The 17981-nt window shown below is 57.6% G+C and overlaps 2 protein-coding genes across 12 annotated transcripts; one reads left to right on the top strand and one right to left on the bottom strand.

Annotated features, from left to right (window-relative positions):
* Positions 1 to 894: 894 nt before the first annotated feature.
* Positions 895 to 5423, bottom strand: THAP8 (THAP domain containing 8). 4 transcript variants are annotated; one of them, XM_049796004.1, is made up of 4 exons: positions 5326 to 5423; positions 4910 to 5096; positions 3578 to 4198; positions 895 to 1359 (listed from the first exon to the last, which is right to left on the bottom strand). In XM_049796004.1, exons 1-4 carry the CDS (start codon positions 5406 to 5408, stop codon positions 979 to 981), a joined length of 1272 nt encoding a protein of 423 aa, XP_049651961.1. In that variant the 5' UTR covers positions 5409 to 5423; the 3' UTR covers positions 895 to 978. The 4 variants fall into 4 exon arrangements, with proteins under 4 accessions (XP_049651961.1, XP_049651962.1, XP_049651963.1 ...); XM_049796005.1 differs by lacking the exon at positions 895 to 1359 and adding an exon at positions 2799 to 3420 and having other exon boundaries at positions 5326 to 5422; XM_049796006.1 differs by lacking the exon at positions 895 to 1359 and adding an exon at positions 2799 to 3357 and having other exon boundaries at positions 5326 to 5422.
* Positions 5424 to 5979: 556 nt separating this feature from the next.
* Positions 5980 to 17887, top strand: WDR62 (WD repeat domain 62). Of its 8 annotated transcripts, XM_049795921.1 has the most exons (30): positions 5980 to 6110; positions 6717 to 6808; positions 6898 to 6981; positions 7379 to 7436; positions 7668 to 7838; positions 8003 to 8137; positions 8569 to 8751; positions 8834 to 8994; positions 9383 to 9557; positions 9651 to 9788; positions 10258 to 10433; positions 10631 to 10722; positions 11158 to 11283; positions 11631 to 11698; positions 11791 to 11912; positions 12033 to 12108; positions 13087 to 13198; positions 13418 to 13481; positions 14311 to 14430; positions 14528 to 14661; positions 14771 to 14823; positions 14943 to 15146; positions 15303 to 15442; positions 15882 to 16006; positions 16182 to 16316; positions 16422 to 16545; positions 16628 to 16739; positions 16847 to 16913; positions 17046 to 17131; positions 17378 to 17887. In XM_049795921.1, exons 1-30 carry the CDS (start codon positions 5994 to 5996, stop codon positions 17627 to 17629), a joined length of 3702 nt encoding a protein of 1233 aa, XP_049651878.1. In that variant the 5' UTR covers positions 5980 to 5993; the 3' UTR covers positions 17630 to 17887. The 8 variants fall into 8 exon arrangements, with proteins under 8 accessions (XP_049651878.1, XP_049651877.1, XP_049651876.1 ...); XM_049795920.1 differs by having other exon boundaries at positions 6898 to 6960; positions 16847 to 17131; XM_049795919.1 differs by having other exon boundaries at positions 14311 to 14424; positions 16847 to 17131.
* The last annotated feature ends 94 nt before the right edge of the window (positions 17888 to 17981 follow it).

The raw sequence follows: 17981 nt of genomic DNA, 5'->3' as shown, positions 1-17981 counted from the left end.
GTTTAAAGCCCTCTCTATGAGCCCCGCCGTCTCACGAGCGAGGATTCTTTTACCCCTTAGAGATAGCTGGGTACCATCTGTTGCTAGCAAGCCCAGTGCCGTGTAAACCTCCCTGTGATCAAATAAACCCAAAATGCCACTGATGGCACCAGCCTCTGAGCCATGTATTAACCAGGTGTGTTTTCCTGTTCCTTCCAGTGAATTTCCCTGCCACTGAAGGGATTGAGGAAAACACTACCTGTGCTCCCAATCCTTCCACTAATCACCCCAGTGCCCTGAAGTCCCTTTTGATTGCCTTTGGATTTCTCTCTGCAATCTCATCACTGCCAACTTGCACAACCAGCAATGTGTAATAATCAGAGGTCTGAACCAGACCCGGGAGTTCCCTGGTAATGTCTTTCAACCAGGCCCCAGGGAGGCAGCAGGCTTCCCTGTGGGATGGGTGAGGACTCCACATTGGGCCCTCTGTCCCCCTCAGAAGGGAGTCGCCTACAACAATTACCCTCCTTTTTCTTTTTTCAGAGGCTGTGAGAATGCGTGGGGCTGCCCGACTGAGCCTAGGCACCTCCCTGGATAGGGCTTCACCTACACCCTGATCTTCATTGACCTAGTCCTCAAGTTCCAGTGCCCCATACCTGTTGTGTAGGGGCAACTGGGAAGGTGACAGAGACTGGGAGGGGATTCACCTGCCTCCCTGAGCAGGGACCTGTATCCATTCCCCTCCATCTCTTAGGTCCTCTCCTGCCTGGTGGCAAGAGGGCAGGGGAACCTCCGTTTCTTGTGGATCCTCCATCTGCTGCCTCTGCCTCAGGGATGGTAGGGTGTGGGTCCTCCAATCTATCTCCCTCTCACACTCCTTGATACTCCTCAACCTTTCCACTGCCTCCTTCAGCTCTGCCACCTGGCTGAGCAGATCATCTACCTGGTCACATCTCACACAAGAGGTGTCCCCGCTGCCCTCCGACATCAGTGAAAGACTCAGGCACTCCCTGAAGCCAGAGACCTGGACAGCTGCACATTTACATGGGAGCGCTGTCTGCGTTGCCACATTTTTCCTAACAACAGCTTTCCCCCGAGTGGCAGCCATACCAGGGTCTCCCTCTGGGCCCATGCCCACTGCCGAGTAGCCTTCCTGACCTGGGAAGGGTGGAGGGGGTACTGCACAAACTGTCCACGCCACGCTCCTGGTCGCCAGCGCTCCTCAGGGCCGTTTAAATCTCCCACGGCTGCCTGTGGCAAAGCCCACGCCATGTCATCCTCTCTTGCGAGAGCTCCGGGAACCTCCTGGTCCGCCTCAATCCAGCGCTTCGCCGCCAATTTACTGTTGCCTCTGCTGGCCTCGCCACTGATGATGAACAGCTATAGGGGATGATGAGCGGCGATGGGGGCTCTAGGGGCTGCAGAGCAATTACAGGAGCTATAGGGGCTGCTATAGGGCACCATATGGGATGACAAGTGGCAACAGTGGCTGCTATAGGGGACCACAGGGGATGACAAGCAGCTATAGGGGCTGCAGAGCAGCTATAGGGATCAGAGGGGATGATGAGCAGCTATGGGGGCTACTATAGGGAACCATAGGGGACAAAGAGTGGCTACAGAGGTTGCTATAGGGGACCATACAGGATGAGACTAGCTATAGGGGCTATAGGGGCAGCTATAGGGGACCATAGGGGATGATGAGCAGCTATAGGTGCTATGGGGGCTATAGGGGCTGCAGAGCAGCTCTAGGGAACCATAGGGGATGAGTGGCTATAGGGATTGCTATAGGGGATAATGAGTGGCTATGGGGGCTGCAGAGCAGCTGTAGGGGACCATAGGGGATGATGAGCAGCTACAATATCTATGAGGGCTATAGGGGATAATGAGCAGCTACAGGTGGCTGTGAGGATTATGGGGGGTATAGTGGCACAAGAGTGGTTCTAGGGGATACGGGGGACATAGGGACCAGTAAAAGGGCTATGGGGGGCTCTACAGGAGCTGGCACAGGGCTGCAGAGGGCTATGAGGAGCTATAGGTGATGGAGAACAGCCATTAAGGCTGGAGGTGGCATATAGGGGCTGGAGAGACGCTTTGGGGGCTGTAGAGGACTATGGCCAGCTGTGGGAGCTGGAGAGCAGCTATGGGGACCTACAGGCTTTGGGAAGAGGTTACAGGGGGCCAGTCAGGGCTGGGAATGGGCTATAGGGGCTACCGAGGTCTGAGAAGGTCTATAGGGGCCTGGAAAGAAGCTATAGGTGGAGAGGAGCAATACGATTTGGAGCTGGAAGAGGACCCCAGGGGCTGGAGATCGGCCATGGGGTGTATGGAGGCTATAGGGGACTACAGAAGCTGGGGAGCAGCTATAGGAAAGGGTACAGGGGGCTGCACAGGGGCTATAGGAGGAGCTATAGGAAGCCATAGGGGTTGTGGGAGGGGCTGTGGGAGGGGCTATAGGAAGCCATAGGGGCTTCGGGACCTGTGGGAGAGGCTATAGGAAGCCTTATGGGCTGGGGGTGGATTATGGTGGCTATAGGGGCAAAGAGGCTGATCTAGGGTTCTATAGGGGCAGAGGCTATGGGGGGGGACATGTAGAGGCCTCTCACATCTGTAAGGCACAGGAGGTGTGGCCATTCTCAAGGGAACCACCCCTTTCACTGTCATTAACCCTGGAACCTACTGACAGCTTGGGCCTGGCTGCAAGATGGAGATGGGGGCAGGGGGGAACAGAGCCACACCCAGGAGAGGCTGACGTCTCCAAGGCCACCAGCAAGGGCCACCCCCTCCCACCCCACAGTGTCACACACAGACCTTCCCAGCCGCAAGCCTCCAGCATCCTTTATTAAAGCCAGGGGGGAGGGACATCTCTGTCCCCAAATTCTACCCGCTCCCACCAGCCCAGTATCACAAAATAAACCTTAAATACAAAAATAAAGTGTTCCCTCCCCTGGGGTGCAGCACACATGGGTGGAGGGCAACTCAACTGAGCTCCTGCCCCCCAAAAAATAGGGGCACCAAGGTGGGGGACAAAGGGAGGGGTGGCACAAGGTGACCCTCTGCTGCAGGTTGGGGGGGGGGGAGTGGCCACACAACTGGGGTGTTCCCAGGGGTTGGGTCCCCTGGCTTCTGGGTGACACCCCTAGGCACAGCATGGTGTCCCCAGGGAGGACCCCCCCCCCCCCCCCAATGTCCCAGCAGGTTCCTGGTGACAGTGGCACCGGTGCCACCACATCACAGCTGCTCCAGGCTGAGGCCACAGGTTGTCCCTGCCGGCGGTGGCACAGTGTAGACCAATGTTGCCTCCTCCTCCTCCTCCTCCTGGCAGATGATGGTGACGGCACTGGTGGGATCTGCTGTCACCGGCCCCGGTTGCAGGCAGGCCTGGAAGTGGCGGTGGTGGTGGGGAGGTGACAGGGACAGAGGCGCTGTGGGGAAGTCCCCAAACTTGGGGACATGCCATGGTGTGACACCAAGGGGCCACCTCCCTCTCCCCAGTGTTCAAACCAGTGGCACCTGATAAGGAATGTCACCCACCAGGAAATGGTGTCACCCCCCAGGTGTCACCTGCCAGCATACCCACCGTGTCCCCAGTGTCACTTACCAGCTTGAGCCTCTCCTCAGAGAGCAGGCTCTCACGGCGCAGCTGCTCCACCAACCCTTCCATGGCTTCCAGCCGGGCGCGGTGCCGGCGTTGCCGCTGCTGCAGCACCTTCACCTTCCGCTGCAGCACCAGCACCACGCCGACGAGTTCCTCGGTGCTCAGCTCGCCTGGTGGTGACATCGACATCACCGTTTTGGAAACAATGGGGACAGTGGAAACGATGGGCAGTGTTAAGGCCGAGGAGAGAACGGTTTCCGGCACTGTGACTGGTGTTGCGGGGATGGGCTCAAAATATGCTGGTGGTGGGCTGGCGATGGGTAGCTCGATGGTGACATCCTCCACCTGCTCCACCCGCCGGCACGGTGACGGCGGCGGCAGCGGCGGCGCAGTGGCGTAGCCCAGGGAAGGCTGCGGGTGGGCGGGGACCCCCTCAGGGCTGTCCACGGGGCCAAGCAGCGGTGTTGCCGCGGCTGAGTCAGGTTCTAGGGCAATGGTTGTGGCCTCCGATGGGGCGGTTTCAGGGACGGCTGGCTGTCCTGGTATCACTGGCTCCTGGCTGCTTGCCGGGAGGAGCTGCTTAGGCTGGGTGGCGCCCGGCAGCATGCTGGGACTCTCCCGTTTCTGTAGACAACCCCCAAAATTCCTGTTTCTGAAGGTTCTCACAGTGATATGCCAGAGTGGGGAGGGGCAGCAGTGCCAGTTCCTCCCCACAAGCCCCCACTCTGGGGACAAAAGCCACCCTGAGGTGACAACCTTCTCCTCCCGGGGACCTTCTAGACCCTTCTGGGGAGCTTCTCAATCCCTCCGGGGAACCTGTAGACTCTTCCAAGACAATCCGCCACCCCCCAAAGAGCAACTAGTCCCTTCTGAGGTGGCTTCTAGAACCTTCTGGACCCTTCCAGACCTCTCTGAGACAACCCACCACCCCCCAGAGAGCTTCTAGCCCCTTCTGAGGGGGCTTTCAGCACCTTCTACTCTTCCAGACCCCCTCCAAGACAACCCGCTGCCCCCCCCATCGCTTCTAGTCCCTTCTGAGGCGGCTTTTAGAACGTTCTGGACCCTTCCAGACCCCTCTGAGACAACCCCCCCACCCCCCAAAAAGCTCTTAGCCCATTGAGGTGGCTTCTAGAACCTTCTAGACACTTCTTGAGAGCTCTGAGATACTTCCAGTGGAACTTTCCCTCTCCCAGAACCTTCCAGACCTTTCTGAGGGAGCCTCTGGGGAGCTTCTAGGCCCTTTGGTGGTGTGGTGTGTGTTCTAGACTGTTCTAGACTACTCTAAAAGTTTCTAGGGGCTCTGCCAGGGGCAGTGGGGGGTAGGGGGTGGCTCACCGGGGGGCTGCGGGGAAAGATGGTGGGGACAGCGTCAGGCCGCAGGTAACGGACGCCCCAGCGATATTGGAAGCAGGAGGGTTCGAAGTGGTCACTGCAGAGGTGCTGGTGACGGGTGGGAACCCAGTTCTCCCGCCGCATCTGCGTCAGCCATTGCCGCAGCCGTGCCGTGTCATGCAGTGGGAACCTGGAGGAGGAGGGGGATTAAGGGGGCATTGCGCCGGGGAGATGAGCCTCCCCTCCCCATCTTCTTGAGTGCCCCCATCCCAGGGTCCCCGTCCCACCCCCCCCGGCCCCACCCCAGAACCAGGCCCAGGCCTAGGGCCAAGACCCCGCCCAGGTCCCTCCTCACGGTGGGCGGGTTTAAGGGCAGAGGCCATGCACCCCCGGTCCCTGCCGATCTCCCCGGTACCGACTTGTAGAAGCTGAGGCGACGGGCAGGCGGTCGGGCCTGCCCCGCCGCGTTGGAGCAGTGCGGGGCTCGACAGTACTTGGGCATCGCCGCTGCCGGCTCACGTGATACGGCGGCGCGTTACGTCAGCACGCATGGCCGTCGCCGTAGCAACGCTTGGCCCTTTCGAGGCGGCGCATGCGTACTGAGGAGGAAGCGGGCGTAGCCATGGCAACAGGGCCTACACGTCGGGTCAGAAACGGGGAAGCCCAGTGGGCGTCCCCACACTCGCGAAGGTCCCCGTTCTCCTGGGCTGTGCCTGGGGCGGGGGGAAGCGAGGCCGTTTCCCACGCCGTTAATAACCCCCTTCGTCTCCGGCGGTGCACTTAATTACCGCCAGCGGCCACGGCCGGGCCAGTTGTGTCGGGTCCGCGGGGCTCGAACCCTCCGGCGGACGGTGGGAAGGGAGGGGGGGACGGGGCGGAGCCGGCGCCGGTTCGCCCCGCTATTGGCCGAGCGCGGCGTTGAGTAGCAGGAACCCGAGGGGCGGACCTTGGCCTAGCAGCGCCGCGCTGCTATTGGGCGAAGCGGGGGAGGTGGGCGGTGAATGGCGTGGGCGATGGCCAATGGGGAGGAGACGCCGGCTTTCCCCGCGCAGTTCGGACCGGTAGCGAGCGGCGGCGGTCCGGAGCCATGGCGGCGGCGGCGGGCGGCGGGGCTCACGGCGGGACCGGGCCCGCGACCGGGTCCGAGTCGCCTCCGTTCTTCAACCTGCGGCGGCGACCACGGCATCAGGTCCCGGAACAGACGGTGAGGGGCGCGTGGGGCGGGCGGCCGTTGGCGGGGGGAGGGACGGGGCTTCTGGTGGGGCGGGGCTTGCCCCGTGGGGCTGAGAGAGGGCGGGCTTTGGTGGTCCCGAGGGGGTGGGGCTTGTGGTAGCCACGTGGGTGGGGCTTGGATGAGGGATGTATTTGGGAGGGGGACCGACTGGGGGCGGAGCTTGATGAGGGGGCGGGGCGTGAAGACAGCGGGGACGGGGCTTGACTTGCACGTGGGGGCGGGGCTTCGATTGGGGCGGGGTTAGTACTCCCACGGGGCGGGGCTTGGGGTCTCCATGGGGGCGAAGCCTGGGGAGGGGCAGCCGTTGGAGGGGCGGGGGGATGGGCAGCACTTCCAGCCGGGGTTGGCTTTGGGGTGCCCCCACGAGGGTGGGGGGGTCGGGACACGAAGGGTGGGATACCGAGGGGCCCATGGGTGCCCGGTACTGCCCCAGGGACAACCCTGGGGGCTCAGGGTCCCAACCCAGCCGCATGTGTGTCCTCCCCCCCCCCACCCCCTCCAATTTCAGGGGACCCTCATCTGCCCCTTGCCTCCTCCAGCCCCATTCCTGGGGGTCCCACTCCTCCTCTCCCCCAGGTGACACTGGAGAAGGTGCTGGGAATCACCACCCAGACCAGCAGCAGCTTGGCCTGCGACCCGACCACAGGGCTGCTCGCCTACCCCGCCGGGTGAGCACCTGTGGGGACCCTCCCCTCCGGGACCCTTCTGCGCCCCCCAAAATCCCATCCAAGGAAAAACCTCCCCCTTTCCTATCCAGGTGTGTTGTCGTCATCCTGAATCCCTGGGAGAACACGCAGAGACACATCCTGAACACCTCCAGGTATCCCCCAAACACCTCCAGGTACCCCACAAGCACCTCCAGCTATGCCCCAAATACCTCCTGAACACCTCCAGGAACTCCCCAAACACCTCCAGGGACCCCCAAATACCTCCAGGTAACCCCAAACACCTCCAGGGACTCCCCAAACACCTCCTGAGCACCTCCAGGTACCCCCAAATACCCCCAAACACCTCCAGGTATCTCCAGATACCTCCAGATCCCCTGGATACCTACCCCTAAACACCCCCAAATAACCTTCCAAACCTTCCAGGTGTCCCCAAACACAGGCTGTACTGTACACTGTGTTTCAGGAGCGACACTTGTGCAGCTTCCAGTATTTTTCCTCCCTTCTCCCAAGAAAATCTCAGTTTTCCCTCCAGAGCAGCCTAGTTGTTAAAGAAAACCCAATATTTTCCAGAAAAACCTTGAGCGCATTGGCCTTCTCACCTGACGGGAAGCTCATTGTCACTGGAGAGGTGGGTGCCACTTACTTGTAGTCACCTGCACCCCAGTTTTTGCTGTCCCAGCACCAGTGGGATGGAGTAGCTAGGATTATTCCTCCCTGGCTTTTTGGGGGTTTTCCACCCACTTTGGGATGGCGCTGGAAGGGTGGGAATACCCTTTAGGGTCAGAGGGCGCAATGGGTGGCCATGGGAAGCGGGCGAGAAGGGGAAAGCTGCCGCCACACCGCTGTTTTCCCCACTCAGAATGGGCACCGACCAGCCGTCCGTGTGTGGCATGTGGAGGAACGGGCTCAGGTTGTGGCATTGCATGGTCACAAGCACGGCGTGGCTTGTGTTGCCTTCTCCCCCAGCGCCAAGTACCTGGTGTCGGTGGGGTACCCCCACGACATGGTGGTCAACGTTTGGGACTGGAAGGTGAGCTCTGGCCAAACCGAGCTGGCTTAAAGCAGCTTGAAATTCCCCAAATTGCAGGGAAAACAGACCTTTTCCATCTTTTCTCCCAGTCACTCATGGGTCCAGACTTTTGTGGGGGTAATGCTTACTGTGCATGACCCCACTGCGTCTTTCTTTCTGAGCAGAAAGATTCCCTGGTTGCATCAAACAAGGTGTCCTGCAAAGTGACGGCTGTGTCCTTCTCCAAGGACAGCTACTTCGTCACCGTGGGGCACCGCCACGTCAAGTTCTGGTTCCTGGACTCATCGAGGGAGCTGAAGGTGAGGGGTTGCCCTTTGCCGACACCGTCCCACAGGCTGCAGGTGGCCGACGGAAGCTGGACTAGGGCTGGACTCTGCTTAAATCCTTGTCACTGAAGCTTATGTGATGTTGGAGCGGGTGGTTTCTGTAGAAAGAACTGAAGAAACGCCAGGTTTTCCCCCTAGAATTCATGCTGTGTCATACCTGGACGTTGCTTTGCTCCATCCACCTGGTGCTGGACCTTGAAGCTGCAGGTGCTTCAGCTCAGCCCAGAGGTGGTGAAGCTCTGACCGGCGAGAGCCCGTGGTTGCATGGCAGCTCTGCTGGGGAACGCATGTGGGCACGAGGACACTGCCTACGTCCAGGGCCGTGCCTAATCCAGAGGGCTAGGAGCCGTTTCCTTCATTAACGCTCGTTAATGTCAGGTTGGTGGCGCTACCCTGCTTTGCAGATCAATGAGACGGTGCCACTGGTGGGACGCTCGGGGCTGCTGGGAGAGCTTCACGACAACGTCTTCTGCGGCGTTGCCGGCGGCCGAGGGCAGATGTTGGGCAGCACCTTCTGCATTTCCTCCTCGGGGCTGCTCTGCCAGTTCAACGAGAAGCGGGTGCTGGAGAAATGGATAGTTCTGAAGGTGGGCGGAGGGGGGTGATATCCACTGGACACCCTCCCAGGCTGAAGCCCACCAGCAGGGACCTTACCTGCTCCTGCCACAGGTGCCGCTGGCAAACTGCCTCTGCCTCAGTGAGGAGTTGATATTTTGCGGCTGCGCCAATGGCACCGTGAGGATTTTCCAGGCTCGTGACATGCGCTACCTGAGCGATCTCCCCAAACCTCATCCCCTGGGTGTGGATGTCACCCAGGCCCCCCCACTGAGGTACTGCACAATTGAGGGGGTGGCAGGGACCCCTCTGTCCGCCCTTTTGAACCGTCCGGCGCAGCTTGCGTCGCTGTACTGTGGGTTTTCAGACCCCATGGCTTTCATTGCTCAGCCTGTGAGCTTGACTTGATGGAGGTCTGAGCCGAGATTCGAATCGGCGCCTGATTTTATGCGCGGCAAAGGACGGCGAGGACGTGAGGGTGGTGTCAGGCTTACAGGGGGTGGGGAGTCCCAGACTTCATGCTGCATGTTGGGATATGGATGTAATTTCATTTGCAAATCAAATCTGCCTCTGGCGGACCGCTTGGTGGGCTCTGGAGGGGTCGAGCTCCCAAAATGCCGCTCCCATGGGACACGACCTGACCCCGTCTCCCTCTCCCTGAAGGCGGCCAGACCTGGTCTACCCTGACACCATTGCCTTGGCCTATGACACCTGCAACCGCTGGCTGTCCTGTGTCTACAAGGACCACAGTGTCTACATCTGGGATGTTGGGGACCTGCAGAACGTCAGGAAGGTGTGGTCAGATCTTTTCCACAGCTCCTTCGTCTGGACCGTTGAGGTGAGGGCAAGCGGGTCCCACGGGGACGATTCGGGGCACCTACAGCCCCACTTTCCTTCCACTCTGCCTTGACGCATAACTGTCTGGGTGCAGGTGTACCCTGAATTTGAGGAGCGGAGATCCTGTCTGCCTCCTGGCTCCTTCCTGACATGCTCCTCAGACAACACCATCCGCGCCTGGACCTTGGAAAGCAGCTCTGTGTGTCCCATCCAGGGCAGCACCTACAGCACGGTACAATGTGGGGTGGGCTGTGTCCCACCTCCCTGCTCAAGGCAGCCCCCTGAAAAACCATGTCAGCAGCTGTGGGAACACAACCAGCTCCTCATGCTCTCATCTTGTGGGATTTGCCTCTAGAAAATGAGGCTGCTGGAGATTTCGGAGTGGTTTCCATCAGCTTCTTGGCACTCTGGGTACAGAGCTGCTGCCTGAGTGGGAGAGGAGCGGTGGTTTTTAGTGGGTTTTGGTGATTTTAGTGAGCCTGGAAATGGCTTTCTGTTCCCCTGCACTTGCTATTTCTGTCTGAACAACCAAAGGACATAGTTGTGCTGCTCAAATCCTGGTGTTTTCTGAGCAGGAAGCAGGGAAAAATGAAGTGGGAATGTTGGAAGCAGTTGGGTGACGTGGGTGGGCTCCTCTTGTCCCCAAAGAGCCACCTGCGCTCTGCCAGGGGCCTGACTGTTCCCTCTCCTCCTGCACCAAGACCCTGCTGAACATCATCTATGTGGACAACAACACGCAGTACCTCCAGGACTCCTCCAGTGCGCCCAACCGAAGCGAGAATGTGGGTCACCTTGATGTCAAGTCTGGGGTGCGGGTGATGCAGGTCAGCCCCGATGGGGAGCATTTGGCATCGGGGGACAGAGGAGGAACCCTCAGGCAAGTGGCACCGCGCTTCACCAAAAGCCACAGAAGGACGGTGGCGGTTGAGTACCGGGGTGGGCTCCCACCAATGTGGTTTAGCTGTTTACCTTTTGCTATGAGCATCTCCAAGCCCCCTCACCGTGTGTCAATGGTGTTCCTGCAAAGCTTCCCTGTTTTTTGGGAGCTGACCCAATGATGTCCTTCCCTCGCAGGATACATGAGCTGCAGTTCATGCAGCAGGTGGCTAAAGTGGAAGCTCACGATTCAGAAGTTCTCTGCCTGGAGTATTCAAAGCCGGAGACCGGTAAGGCTTCATCCTGACACTGATGCCTGAAAGCTGCCACTGGGTAAGTCCTCAGGCATCACCAGTGAGCCTTGGGGCTCAGCTTCCTGGTGACTGGCTCTTCCTGCTGGGAAAGCTTCTTCACCAAATGAGCCAAGGCATCCTGAAAAACGAGCTTTTCAGGGAAGGGTCTCTCCTCTGAGAAGCCATGGAAGCTGGAGACATGCCCTGGGGCTGCACAGATTAAAACCCAGATCACCTGTGCTGGGGGTAACTGCCCCCTCCAGGCAGCGGGAAGGACCTGTGCAACCACCTCGATTTGCTCTCCCTTTAACAGCCAACTTAAACCCTGTTTAAATCAAAATCTTTGCAGGGAATGACAGCAAATACACCATTTTCTTGACAAAAGCCTTTAGCACAGCACTATTTTAACACCCTCTTTTCTGACGGCTCCAGGAGCAGCACTGCTGGCTTCAGCGAGCAGAGACAGGCTGATCCACATCTTGAATGTAGACAAGAACTACAAGCTGGAGCAAACCCTGGATGATCACTCCTCCGCGATAACGTCGGTCAAATTTGCTGGTAGGTGGCTGAATTTCATCCAAATTCCCCCAGTCAGACTGCCCTTCACCTCATTCTGCCTTAAAGACAGGGTTTTTCTCTCTGGATTTACCTACCTAAACTTCAAGGTCTGCATAAGAGGGGGGTCCTCAGTAGAAAACAGGCATCTCCAGACGAAGAGCTCCGAGCCATCCGTTGTAGGGGATACATAGCAGGGGAGGATCCCACCCTTGGATTGCATCTAGTTCTTAAAAGAATCGGTTTTTTTATGGATTCATTCATAAGGAATCACTTTTTTGATTCACTGAGTGGCGAATTTGGAACAGATGTGATCTCTGATTGCCTTTTCCTGTGCTCTCTTCGCTCAGGCAACGGGTACATTCAGCTGATAAGCTGCGGTGCTGATAAAAGCATTCATTTCCGCAATGCTCAAAAGGTGGGTTAGTGGCCTCTCTGCAGGGATCTGCTATTTCTCCCTGAAAATCAAACGGGCTGGAAGGCAATGTGGCTCTCCCTGTCTCCCTCCAGCTCCCGGATGGCTTCAATTTCCTTGGGATGCATCATGTTGCTGGGAAAACCACACTGTACGACATGGACATTGATATCACGCAGAAATACGTTGCTGTTGCCTGCCAGGACAGAAATGTCAGGTGAAGGCACTTTTCCATGCTGGCTCAGGCTGAATCCGCATCCAGGTCATCTTTCTGCTTCCTGCTTCGGTGCCTCGCGGGTCTCATCATCAGTATGGCCACCTCCTGTTCCTCTTGCAGGGTATACAGCACAGCCAGTGGGAAGCTGAAGTGCTGCTACAAGGGCTCGCAAGGTGATGACGGCTCCTTGTTGAAGGTAAGAAGGCGATCTCCAGCAGACATCACTCATCAGGGCATCTGCAGCAGCTCCCTTGGTGCAGGGTTGAGGGGGGGCTGCGGTGGGGCAGGATTGTCGGAAGTGTTGAATGGCTTGGGGCTGAGCCATTGGTACCCTTGAGGGAAGAGCTACCGTCCAGAGGGAGCTGGAGGAGTTGGCCAGCATTCAAGAAGGCCAAGCGCAAGGTCCTGCAGCTGGGTGGGGGCAATCCCCTGTCCCAGCACAGGCTGGGGGAGGGATGGATGGATGGAGAGCGGCCCTGTGGAGAAGGACTTGGGGACACTGGTGGGTGACAAGTGGGACATGAGCTGGCAATGTGTGCTCGCAGCCCAGAAAGCCAAGCGTCTCCTGGGCTGCAGGTTGAGGGAGGGGATTCTCCCCCTCTGCTCCACTCCGCTCAGACCCCCACCCTGCGTCCAGCTCTGGGGTCCCCAGCACAAGACAGACATGGATCTGCTCAAGCAGGTCCAGAGGAGGCCACGGAGATGGTTCAAGGGCTGGAGCAGCTGTGCTGCGGAGAAAGGCTGAGAGAGTTGGGGCTGTTCAGCCTGGAGAAGAGAAGGAGATCTTACTGCAGCTGTTCAATATAAGAAAGATGGAGAGAGACTTTTACCAGGGTCTGCAGCGATAGGACAAGTGACAGCTTTAAACTGGCAGAGGGGAAGGTTAGGTTGGACACAAGGAAGAAATTCTTTGTGATAAGGGTGGTGAGACACCGGAGGAGATTGCCCAGGGAAGCTATGGATGCCTCCTTGTGGGAAGCGTTCGAGGTCAGGTTGGATGAGACTCAGAGCAATCTGATTGAGTGGGAGATGTGCCTGTCCGTGGCAGGGGGTTGGACTGGATGGTCTTTGAAGGTCCCTTCAACACAAACCTTTCTGTGCTCCTATGAAGCTGCCTGGCTCCACTTGCCTTCCCACCTGTGGCCAAGCCTGACCCACCGCTCATCTCCCCCAGGTACAGCTGGATCCCTCCGGAACCTTCCTGGCGACGAGCTGCTCTGACAAGAGCATCACCCTCATTGACTTCCACTCTGGGGAATGCGTGGCAAAAATGTTCGGCCATTCAGGTTCGGTTCTTCTCAGAAATCCAGGAGGTGCCTTTGGAAAGGGAGATGCAGAGACCTGCTGGGAAGCCCCTAGTGCTCTGCCTACCCCTGCCTGTCCCCTGTTCGGCCATGAAACCCCACAATAATGTCCCCACTTGTATCGCTTCAATCTCCTAAATGAGCATGGGTATTGTGGTCCTGGCAAGCAACCCCCACTGCGTTTCTTTCTTTTTGGCACAGAAATAGTCACAGGGATGCAGTTCACATATGACTGCAGGCACCTCATCACTGTCTCAGGAGACAGGTAGGGGCCAACGGACATAAGAAATAATCCAATTTATGCTTTGCTGTAAACACCTCGCCCCTCACCCTTGATGCCGTGCAAGACACAATGGCAAAAGAATTGGCTGGGTGGGATGTACATGCAAGCGGTGGCACTGCTGGAGGGCTCAGGTGCATTGAATTAATGAAGGGTCTTAATGTTGTTCTGGTTTCAGCCGGGATAGAATTAATTGTCTTCCTAGTAGCTGGTACAGTGCTATGTTTTTGAGTTAGGTATGAGAAGAATGCTGACAACACCGATGTTTTCAGTTGTTGCTAAGTAATGTTTACTCTAAGGTCAAGGATTTTTCAGCTTCTCATGCCCAGCCAGTGAGAAAGCTGGAGGGGCACAAGAAGTTGGGAGGGGACACAGCCAGGGCAGCTGACCCACAGTGGCCAACAGGGTATTCCCTACCATGTGATGTCACATCTAGTATATAAACTGGGGGGAGTGGGGGTGGGGGGGAATCACCACTTGGGGACTACCTGGGCGTCAATCGGTGGGTGGTGAGCAATTGCATTGTGCATCACTTGTATACTCTAGACCTTTTATTATTACTATTGTAATTTTATTAATGTTATCATTATCATTATTAGTTTCTTCTTTTCTGTTCTATTAACCCACAAGTTTTACTTCTTTTCCCAATTTTCGACCCCATCCCACTGAGGGGGGGGGGTGGGGGGAGTGAGTGAGCGGCTGCCTGGTGCTCAGTTGCTGGCTGGAGTTAAACCACGACAAATGTAAAGCCCCCCGCTGCCCTGTATCCAAATCTGAGGGCAACCTGACCCCCCACCCACCTTTCTACGCCCAGCTGCATCTTTATTTGGCACCTGGACCTGGAAATCACCAGCAGCATGATGCAGCACTTGCTGGAGCTTGACCTGCTGCAGCTGAAGCAGGCGGAGGAGACCAGTCCACTGGCACAGTTCAGGTAGCAGGGAAAAGCCCCTCACCCCCACATCCCCCTCTGTTTTTGACTTTTGGGGTGGGACAGAGCTCGGGGGCCCCACCTTTCTCCCCTCCTCCAGATGGGAGACCCACATCAGGATCCCCGATGGGATGGCAGCCACTGGTGCCGGAGGAGCTTCCAACGAAAACCCCAAGGAGGAGCGAGACGAGGCCTCATCCCTGCAGACCTCCTGCAAGGAGGACTCGGAGCTGCGTGCGTTGTGGGTCGGGGTCCCTCTGTGGCTGCACCCCATTTTCCGCCCGTCTTTCCTCAGAGGGCTGCGGCACATGGTGCAGCTCCTAACCCCACTCTCCCCCTCTAGCTCCAGCCTGCATCCTAACCAACAGCAGGCTGCCCATGTGGGCAAAAAGGCTGGTAAGTTGTAGGGCCACACCTAGAGATGTAATTTAATTTCTTTTACTTTAACGGGATGAAGATGCCTTTGTTCTGTCTCCACCGGATCCCCTCTCTTCTTTCCCCCCTCCCTTTTCCAGCTGGGAGAGGTAGAGGATGGGGACAGAGTGTCCGCCAGCCTGCGGGGCAGCTACCGGCCACAGGGGCGATGGGCAGAGCGTGCTGAGAGGGTTCCCATCAAGACCTTGCCAGAGATGGATCTCTCTGACTTCACCCCCATCAAACTCCACCTCGAGAGTGACAACGAACATAAGCCTGACAGACCGGAGCAGCTGCTTTCAAAGGTCAGTTGTGGGACCAGATCCTGCACCCTCCATCAGGCCTCGCCAGACTCTGGTTTTAACCGTTCCTGGTTTTAACCATTCCTGGAGACCCACTGCCTGCCAGTGCCCATCTTTCTGGGAAAAATCCAGCTACAGACATCACCTCCCTGTCTCCAGCAGGCAAAGAGCTCTCCCAGCAACCTCACTGAGGACTTGCTCTCCAAGGTCCTCTCAGATAAGGAAACCAACAGGGGACTAGAATCACCAGATACAACCGGGACCAGCCTGCAGGAGCCACGCATGCCCAAGGCAAGCAGGTCAGTGCCGGCGGAAGCCGACAGTAGCCAGGCATGGAAGCAAGCACTGCGTTTCACTATCAGTGTTAAGTCAACCCCCCTCCGCTACTTTGGGCTTTGCTTAACATCACCACACCGAGTCCTGGCTCATGCTGAGCTCCATCGCACCCTTGTCCCCGTCATGACTTTTTCCTTCAAGCCAAATTTCAGAACATTTTGGAAATGCTGGAAGGCGCCAGCCTGGCAGGACAGGTCTCCCTTGCTCATGCCAAACCTCCCACCCGGCCCCTAAAGCCCTGCTGAGGTCAGAGAAGGGAAACCTTTCAGGTGCAACTCAACTTCGTCCCAGCCAAGCACCCAAATGCAGGCACACGCATGCCAGCTTGGAGCGATGACAAGCGCAGACCTGGTGGTGGCATCCAATGCTCTGCCATCACCTATCTGCTCGCCTTCCCCCAAGGCAACATGTGATGGAGCAGCCGCTGCGCCTCATGTACCTGGAGGAACCCAGGGTCAGCCAGGAGGACACCTCGTCCTGTGTTTCACCCTGCCTGGGAATGCCGGTGCCTTGCTACCAGCTGGAAGGTAACGCTGGGAGCATGGCCAGGGCTCTGGGAATGCACCACAAGCACCAGCTTTGCCAGCGCTAAACCCTCGTGACCGAGCAAAAAGCTTGAGGGGGTGGCTTTACATCAGAATAAAAACTGCCTGGTGCTAACGTCTGTCATGGTGGCTTTCCTTTCTGGCTCTATTCTGGCAGATAAGGACTCATCAGGCTCTGACGGGGAGGTGGAGGAGCCAGAGGAGAACCTGCTGCAGTGCAGCTCCCTGCCCCAGACCCCCGAGCAGGAGAAATACCTCAAGCAGCACTTTGAGACGCTGGCAGACACTGAAGGTAATGGGAGAAACCGTGGGCAGACAGTGCTGGTGTGTTCAGCACAGCCGATCTGGGCGGACTGCAGCGATGGTAGAGCTAATGCTTCCTGCCCTGTGGCTGCAGAGAAGTTTGACGGCTCCTTAAAGGATTTGAAACCTCCCAACCCTGAGGATGAGGAAAAAAACTTGTTCTTGAACCCACGCTTGACCATTTCAGCCCGGTTCCTCTCACGCTGCCGGAAGAGCAGGTGGGCAGCAGGTGCTGCTTCTGTCCATCTGTCCGTCTGGTGGGGAATTGGTTTCCCACTCCCAACGCCTCTTGTCCCGCAGGCTGGCGGCCACCTTCCCCCTGCAGGCAAGGCCCCGGCTGCACAGCCCTGCCTGCACCTGGGAGCCGGTCAGGGACCAGTCAAAAACATCCCAGGAGCTCCAACAATCGGAGGTAATTTTTTTGGCCTAAGGGAGGGGGAAATCTGTGGGAGAAAGACGCACAAAAAGGCATTTTCCTTCCTCGGGCCGGGCTCAGCGGCGCTTCCATCAACTTTTCAGAAACTGCTGGATGAAAAAGCTTTGGGAACACCACAGGAAAGAGGCTCCAACACTGGAAAACCCACAGGTGCGCGTTTGAAGACAAAGAGGGGCTTCCTTCACCCCAAAACCACCTCCCGGATTGGGACGAGGTGGGTTTTTGTTCTCCCCTCCCAAAGCAGAGGGGTCACAAGGCTCATGGCAGCCGTGGTGCCCACAGGATCCCACTTCTGGGTCAAGACCTTCACCAGGGCCCTGCAGCTGCTGCGCACCAGCTTCCAGGAGATGCTGGGGCTCTACGACCAGGTCAGTACCTCCCAAAAATGGGGGGAGACCCCCGCTCCAATTCACAGTGTTTGGGGGGGCGTGGGGGGGTGGTCGTTTGCTTCTCCTCTCTCAGATGACCAACAGTTGATGTATTTTGGCCATGTCTGTGGAGTTGGACCCCCCCAAAACCCATCACTGGCAGCTCATTTCAGAGCCGAGGTGTGGGGGTAGCATTTTAACCAGCCAGCAAAGAATCGGGGTGACAATGGGACCCCTCTCCCGCAGATGACCCTCTGTGCCGAGGCCAACGAGGAGGACCTCCTCCAGGCAAGGACTGCGCTTGCTGACCTTTTCAGCTGGATGAAAGCGGAGCTGCACTCCCGCAGCGTGACCCACCACATTGACGCCGCCATCGGCACTGACGGTCTGGCACCGCCACCAGACCCCGAAACCCTGGCACTGCTCCGTGCCTACTCCGACTCCCTCATGGAGATGATCCGGAAGAGGCTGGAGAGCAGCAACCCTGAAATGCTTTAAATTGAAGTATTGGGGTGTCAACCTACCTTCTTTCTTAAATTTCTGGGGTTTTTTAGGCAACATTCTAAGCTTTAACCACTTTCAGGGTTCTCGGATGTATATTTTTTTTCTGGTTTCCATCTTGTCCCTCTCCAAGCCCCGCAAACACCCAGCAAGCGCCCCAGCAGCCGCATCCCCTCCCAGCCCTGATCCCGTTCCATGCAACTAGCAGAGGGGCAGAAGCGGCCATTGCTGCCAATGTTAAAAGTTGTTAAAAAAAAAAATAATGTTTTTGAACCAAAGCAAGGGGTTTTGTGCTTGGTGGATTCGGCCCCTGATGACCTCACCAGGACCCATGAGGTTTTCATGGGGC

The sequence above is a fragment of the Accipiter gentilis genome, chromosome Z (genome assembly GCF_929443795.1).
Source record: "Accipiter gentilis chromosome Z, bAccGen1.1, whole genome shotgun sequence".
In the NCBI taxonomy this organism is placed as follows: Eukaryota; Metazoa; Chordata; class Aves; order Accipitriformes; family Accipitridae; genus Astur; species Astur gentilis.
Note: the sequence above shows the minus strand (reverse complement) of the source record. Positions and strands in the feature narration are given on the sequence as shown.

What these genes read in the sequence shown, in the direction of transcription:
- THAP8 (XM_049796004.1), bottom strand. Translation starts at nt 5,408, where the DNA reads ATGCCCAAGTACTGTCGAGCCCCGCACTGCTCCAACGCGGCGGGGCAG. An exon ending in CGTCGCCTCAGCTTCTACAA is followed by an intron (nt 5,097 to 5,325) that starts GTCGGTACCGGG and finishes CTCCTCCTCCAG; the next exon opens with GTTCCCACTGCATGACACGG. An exon ending in TCTTTCCCCGCAGCCCCCCG is followed by an intron (nt 4,199 to 4,909) that starts GTGAGCCACCCC and finishes GGTTGTCTACAG; the next exon opens with AAACGGGAGAGTCCCAGCAT.
- WDR62 (XM_049795917.1), top strand. Translation starts at nt 5,994, where the DNA reads ATGGCGGCGGCGGCGGGCGGCGGGGCTCACGGCGGGACCGGGCCCGCG. An exon ending in AGCTCATTGTCACTGGAGAG is followed by an intron (nt 7,437 to 7,667) that starts GTGGGTGCCACT and finishes TTCCCCACTCAG; the next exon opens with AATGGGCACCGACCAGCCGT. An exon ending in TCACGCTGCCGGAAGAGCAG is followed by an intron (nt 16,546 to 16,627) that starts GTGGGCAGCAGG and finishes CTTGTCCCGCAG; the next exon opens with GCTGGCGGCCACCTTCCCCC.